This window comes from Eptatretus burgeri, chromosome 7 (genome assembly GCF_056783735.1).
Source record: "Eptatretus burgeri isolate ZD-2024b chromosome 7, Ebu_testis_v1, whole genome shotgun sequence".
Lineage (NCBI taxonomy): Eukaryota > Metazoa > Chordata > Myxini > Myxiniformes > Myxinidae > Eptatretus > Eptatretus burgeri.
In genome coordinates, this window is record NC_140967.1 from 40,844,188 (window position 1) to 40,851,687 (window position 7,500).

General features: G+C 44.0%; 1 protein-coding gene across 1 annotated transcript in view; it reads left to right on the forward strand.

The window, feature by feature from the left end:
- Window positions 1-7,500, forward strand: part of LOC147023093 (calcium-activated chloride channel regulator 1-like) — an 88,769-nt gene that overhangs the window by 67,278 nt on the left and 13,991 nt on the right. The window contains exon 9 of the mRNA XM_085888124.1: window positions 4,683-4,789. Coding sequence (XP_085744250.1) covers window positions 4,683-4,789 — 107 coding nt within the window. The remainder of the gene's footprint in view (window positions 1-4,682; window positions 4,790-7,500) is intronic.

Sequence of the window (7,500 nt, forward strand, 5' to 3'; positions counted from 1 at the left end):
AGCAGCACCGCCAACAAGTGAGGCACAGGTCGGTGACCAAGAACACCAGGGTCTAAACCCGCGACGGACGATTTCGGTGCCCTCCAGACTTCGACTGGCGTTTAAGGCAAGTTTAATTTTTCAAGGCGAGATAATAATTCAAGGCAAGAACTGGTGTTCAAGGCGAGTTAAAAAATCATTATTTTGTTAAAAGTGTACCATAAATGCGAGAGGGTGCACAACAAAGCTGGGTGCTGGCGACGGACGTTACACGCTCGCACGCATTTCAGGACGTTTTCGCTTTACGTACGACTTTCTGGTGAGCTAGACGATTCTCCCCCCCCTCCCCCGAAATGATCTGCAAGGTACCCTTGTCTGTGTTTAGCTGTAAGTAAGTCAACCCCCGATAAGCATCTGCTCTTTGTCTCTTTCCTGGCATTTTGATTGATTTTGCTTTGAAATTCATTCTTTATTTACCTCAGCAAATATAAAGTTCTTTTTATTTATTTATTTTATTATTAATAAATTATTTGTCGATTTCCAACCTGTCCGTGTTTGTCCTTTCCTCTCATTGGTTTAGCATTGTTCGAACCGAGATAGACTGGGTGGTAATTACCACAGATTTGACCAAAAATCGTCAGCACGCACAAGTGGTTAAAACGCTCGGCCGCCCTAATTAATATCCAATCGAGATAACATCGGTGCTTTGCCGAGGGTGCGCTCCCCGCTCAGGTAACCACGTTACCTCTCGTTAAACGGAATAATTAGACGCTAGACACTGGAACTCGTGGTTGACTGGGTGGCATTCGTGGTTCTAAAACAACCTACCGTACCACAATGTTAATTGTGAGAGGTGGAACCAGGTCCGGCTCTACCGAGGACAACCGGGGATTAATCCCCCTGAGTAACAACTGGTGTCTCGGTTTCTGTGGTCGCAAATATATATATATATATAACGGGGGTTCAGTGTGACGTCAGTCAGAGGCGAGAGATTGGGAGAGCGCACACACGGTGTCAGTGTGAAGAGGGAGAGGAGGAACGATTGAGTGCAGAGTGAGAGACTCACACAGTCGAGAGAAAACGTAGCTGGGAGATGACCTGTAAGAACAGGGCTTTACGGCTGGCTTTCCTTCGACGCATGAAGAAGACAGCACGATTCTTGCATTCGTGTTGAGGCGATTTGGCTCACGTGGTGAAGCAAGAGGCTGGCCTTTGGCTCTTGGTTGGGTCGTTAGGTATGGACCCCGAGCCTCGTGTATGTCAAATAGCAGGTCGGTGAGGACGATCGACACACGAAGCAGATGCACGGGATCTCCGAGCTTTGGTTTTGAATTCCGCACACGGATTGCCTGACGTACGTTTATCCCGCTGCGAGAAAGCGAGTTGGCACCATTTTGTGTGTGTATACACATGCAAATTGAAGCGCCTCAATTCCAAGTTCCACAAAGACCATCTCTGGGTCAAGCTAAGTGCCGAAATAAAGGAAGGTTTTCTTTTATTTTGTTTCCCTTTGTTTGTATTTAAGTCTGTGTGTAGAGGCGTCACGACTTAGACTTTAATTTACCTCACGTATTTATAGTTATGACATTTTTATTGTCGTTTGTAAATATTAGTTTATTTTCATGAAATGTGTTCATTTTAATTGGCTGTGTCGGTGTATTTGTTGTAGGGTTCGGGTGTAACACCCCCCCCCACCCCATGCATCAATTTCTGTGTTCCCATCACACCGCCATTGCCCTCCACCCTTGTGCCATCTTGGTTCAGCGCTTAGCTGTTGTCCCGCGTGCGCACATTAATCTCCGAGTTTTGGCTGTAGGCCTCCAAGGGAAAAGTTCGACCATCCGCGCTGGTGGTGTTAACCGCCCGTCACCACAATTTGAGTCAGGGGGATTAATTTGGCCGCCATTGCCGCAACAACATATATATATATATATATATATATATATATATATATATATATATATATATATATATATATATATATATTTACAGTATGTTGATATATAGCATGAGGGGGTGTGGCATGCGAGAGGGTACAGCATCAGGGGTGGAGAAGAGACTGCCATGTGGCTATGTACGATGCTGATTGATGCTACGTTCTATGGTGATCAAAAAAGCCTCCATCTCCTAAACTGTGACTGATCATCGTCTTATTACAGTGTATTAGGGTGGTGTATAAGACTGCTTCAGTAACGCTAAACTTTCCAATGTGTTTTTTTAAACCATCTTTAAAATCATTATTTTGTTAAAATTGAAGTATATACTTGAACACTGTGAAGGGTATCGTGTTATATGAACTCTCTCGTTACTTATGTTTTAACATTACCAACTCGCTGTATTAAACCCATTCACTTCAATTTTAAAGCCCAATTTGAGTGCATTCAGGGTCCAGGCCCAGACAATACAGGAGAGCATTTGAACCACTGTCTGGCGAACTTTCCCATCAACTTCCTTAACAATCCTCTTCTATCAGCCCTGATCTTTCTTGGGATGCCACATATAAGGTTGGCCTCCAAAGCCAGTTGCCGACCTGGCATCCTCCATCATGCAAAGTTTTTTTTCGTTGGCACATCTCAACTTTTAGCTACCTACAAGGCCTTTACGCACAGCTTAGAGAACTACTCTCCCCTCTGGTCTGGTGCGCTTGCCTCAAACCTTATTCATCTTGACACTGTGTAAATGCAAAAAGCTTCAAAATGATTTGATTCTCCCACGATGAAGCTGAGTCTCTGTGCGTATCACTTTCACATCACAGAGGGTCAGTGGTCTCTGTCTTCTACCACCTCCTTTCTGGTATTGCACCCTCTGCCCTTTCTGTGCTCTGCCCTCTTCTGCCCCCAGGTTTTTCCAGGGGCACACACGGTCTGCCAGTGATCTTCTTCTGGTGAAACTCACAAAATCCAGAATTGCTGCTCACCTCCACTCATTCGATCCACTTGATCCACCTGTACTCATTTTGAGATATCCTGCTCACAAACAAACAAACAAACAAACAAACAGACAGACAAACAAGGGTGAAAACATAACCTCCATCGACATTCGGTGGTGGAGGTAATAAATGGAAAAAATACAAATGCACACCTATGTTAATGTGGGAACTGTCATGTACATGTGGGGAACTCTTTTGCTGGATCAAGCTGGCTCAGCAAAACTTCAATTTCAATGCATTAATGACACTGTCTAGGGCCAGGAGGAGAGGTGTAGTGGAGGCAGGCATGACTGTGGACAATTGTTGTACCTTACATGGCAAAACTGTTGTCAAAGTGTACATTTGCCAAACTTTCTCTGAGTTTATTTTTGATAACACATGATCAAAACACCAGCTCCCTTTGATCATCCAGAATGGAGACTGTATTAGTGGTGGCTAATGTGCTGCTCTTTATTCGTGGTCAGGCTATCACTGAGTTGTATTTATTCTATCCTTGGCCAACAACCGTGTTATTGATCTCAATTGCGTTTGTGCAGTTGTTCTATATAGTATTTTTTATTTTATATAAGTCTTCCACAACTCAGTGTGGTGTTGAAGCATGCTCAAAACAATATGTGAGTTGATATTTCATTGTCGTCATAATTAACTTTTCGATGCTCATGATGTACAGGGTGAATGGAAAATAAAATATCTGCTTTTGTGGTCGCAACTCCACCATTAAATCAACATGATACAGTACATGCTTAAGGGCAGAAAGACAAAGATAAACTTCACCATTGGGGTGGCAGAAAGGATGATTTATGGCATGAGGAAAGACAGTGCTGTTTTGGTTTGCCAGCTCCCCAGGAGTGAAATAGAAAAGAAGGGAAGAAGAGGAAGCAGTATGGGATGAAGGAAATTTGGAAATGAGAGTGTGGGAAGATTAAACATCATATGATTTGTCATTTTAAGGATTTGTAATGATGGAGAGTAAGGGGAGGAGGAAGAAAAGGAAATAAATAATTTGTGACTAAAGGAATGAGATCAGTCTATTTGCATGAGTTTTCAGAATGGTACATGGTTCCATTTGGGGAATGAATGCGTTTCATTTACATTTCATGCTTTGTCTCCACAAGCAAGTTCTGAACTAGTAATGGGGAAACTTAGCTAAATATAGCATAACAATTGTGCATTTTGTGAGGAAAGCACCAAATTTGTCACACTAGTAGCCTATCATATTATGAACAGATTTGGATATTGGGCCATCTCAAATTCAGCCGCTGATGGCTGCCACAGCCATTTTCCACTGCCATCAAAAATTTTGAGATGGCCCAATATCCAAATCTGTTCATAATATGATAGACTACTAGTGTGACAAATTTGGTGCTTTCCTCACAAAATGCACAATTGTTATGCTAAGTTGCCCCACTATAGTTAAGAGGCCCAAACCAGGATCGACCAGCAGGTCTGGAGGAGACAATATGCTGGTTCGGAATCATTTAAAAGTGGCGTGTGATTCTACTGAGTCGAGAAGCTACAAATTTGGATTGAACTTGTTAAAAATTCTCTGATCGAGACAAAGCGTGTTGTACTGTGCTACTTTCATGGAAATATTTCAAACTTTTGTGCACGTGATGAATTTGCCTCTTTGTGATGACTTGGCAAGATGTTTTATTGTGGCTTTTTTGTGAACATTATTTCATCTATTATCACATGCAAATCTTTATTTTTATAATCTTATATAATGGCCAACTTGTTTATATATATATATATATTTTTTTTTTTTTACATGTAGGTGGTTTGGCATTTTCCATCTCGGATAGTTCCGATTCCACGGGGTTGATGGACGCAATGATTGCCATCGCTACTGCATGGGAAACAAAGAAAGATCACGTTATTCTGGTGAGATTATTTGATGGAATGTTGTGAACGTCATTTCTGAAAACAAGTGGAACCTGCTGTTGACATTCACAATTTGAAATACATAATCATAACTATGCTACATAGTAATTAGCAGAAGCTTGTGTATATATAAACTTCAAAATAGTCAAGAGGATAAGGATAAAGACAAACCAGACAAGTCTATGCAATGGAGGAGCTTTTCACTTGACATTATTAGAGACCAAACTACCAATCCTACGCTTATCTCCTTTTCTGTGCACCATCATCATATGATATGAAAAATCATACATGGTATTCTTTTTGTAGTTCCAAACCCATGACTCACAAACCCTGAGGTGTAAGGGTTAAAAACGTAATATGAGCCTCGCTGCACTACCTAATGATGTCACATGTGTGACTCGCTGGGTCAGAAGCAACAATTCGACGAATGCCATAGTTCATCCCGCTTCTGTCATAGTGTCAGCTGGGAAGTTTTAACATGACGTGGTGGTGTTGCTGTGACAGTCGTACTTGGTTGTCTGCAAATATTTTGGAGATTTGGAAGAGGTTTGCATCAAAAAGATTGTGAACCACTGTATTAAAGGATATATTGTAATGTTAAAGTATCATACATGAATGATACATTTATGTAACAGAATAGATCATGTATTTTATTTTAGGAGATATATATATATATATATATATATATATATATATATATATATATATATATATATATATATATATATATATATATATATATACCATGCCATTCTATCTCTCTATCTCTCTATATCTCTCCATCTCTCCCCCCGGCCTCACATGGGAGTGTGGGGGCAGTGGGGGCGGGGAGGGAGCGTAAATTCTCGATGTAATCAAAATACAGAAAATGAGTACCATGCAGCACCACCTGGTGGTGGTGACAGATGGTATTACAATTTCCTTTTTTTTAACCTGGGCAATGCTGAGGTTAAAGCACATTTCGCACAGGTAAATTTGTTCTCCTTCCCTTCTCCCCCCCCCTCCAAAAAATAAAAACGGAGGGGGGGGGCTGTTAAAGCCTGTCATCGTGTGTGAGACATTTCCAGGAGGAATGGGGGAAAAGTATGGGGGGGAGTGGAGCAGGACGTCGGGGTAGGGACATGGGGTTGGGACTGGGGAGTAGGGGTTAAAGCACTCTATGTACAGGTAAATTTGTAGCCTGGTGTTGGCGTAGTGGTTAGGGTAGCGGCTTGGGATCCAAAAGGTCCTGAGTTCAAGTCCCGTTGGCCGCTTGATTTAATACACACCAGGAGGTTGACTCAGCCTGTCATCCTTCCGAGGTCGGTGAAGTGGGTACCAGTGTACTGGGCCCAGTGTATGCCCCAGTTAGTATAGGTGTACCATATCCCTGTGTTGTAAGAGGCGACCAGGGTTGCGTCAGGAAGGGCATCCGGCGTAAAAACGAAGCCAAATCACTATGCGGATCATACGGATGATCCGTTGTGGCGACCCCTAATGGGAGCAGCTGAAAGAAGAAGAAGAAGAAGATGTACAGGTAAATTTGTCTTCCTCCCTTGTGGTCACCTGCATTTTTTGACAAACATGATGACTAATTGGTCTGTCAGTGAAGTGACAGTAGGCTCTGCTAGTGTATCATATTGTTGCGGTTGTGGAAATTCACAAAACATCATTCAGGTTCCCCGGAGATCAGTTATTTCGATAAGTATGTGTTTCAGGTTCGAATCCCCCACCGATGTGTGAAGGGAATTGTTCATGTGCCGGGCTGTGAATCATTGAGGTAGCCGTTATTCTTTCTCTATCTTTTATTTTAAAACATCGCAACACCGTCATTTCCTCGACAAACAACCCCAACCATCATCTCCTGAACAAACAACGCGAGCTGATTAGCATATTTGGATCATAGGATGGCTTTCCCGAAACAAGCTAGTGACGTCGAACATGGGGTTTCCAGCGAGGCTTTTGAGGGGTGAGAGGTTGGAGGTGAAGAATGGGTGGAGCCCCGGTCTCGGGTGAAAGTTCGAGGGGCAGCTCGCCAAGCCCTATATAAGGGTGGAGCTCGACGAAGTCTGGGGTCTTGAACCAGTGCAAGTTGCGGCTTCGGAAGTCAGTGCCAGTCGGGAGGAGAAGCCAAAGTGCCAGCTGCGGTGGAGTCCAGTGAGTCGGTGGAGTCCGGGCAAGGAGAGCCAGCAGCAGCGGTGGAGCTTGGTGGTCCGGGAAAACGACCCTGACGGTGGTCGAGCAGCGTGCTGAGGTAGTGGACGGGTCATTAAAGAGCATCAACTCTAAAAGAGCCAAGGACCTGTTCACTCCTCCGAAAGTGTCGCCGGCCAGGCCCGACAAAAGGCCGCGACGAGAGCCGGGCCACCGAGGGGATCTAAGCAGCCACTCAAGCCGCTCGCTCAGCTGCTCAAGCCGCCCGGCCGCTCAAGCGACTGGCACGTTGCGACACGAGGGCCAAGCAGAGACACCAGGGGTCACCGACCCGAAGACCTTCGAGCCGTCACAAGGGGCAGCCAGGTAACCTGCCCGGCCTCTTGCGAGCCTTCGGTCATCCAGGCTCCGAGTTCGAATAAAGGCTCACGGGCCCGTTTCTTTTCTGGGTTTTTGTCTGAAAGTCTGTTCTGTGGCACCTTGTCTTTGGAAGCAGAATTGTTGGTTAAGTGCATGCCTGTACATAATTAAATGTACATCGGCTGGAGGCTTTGCTCGTGTCATGTCCCCTTCCCCCA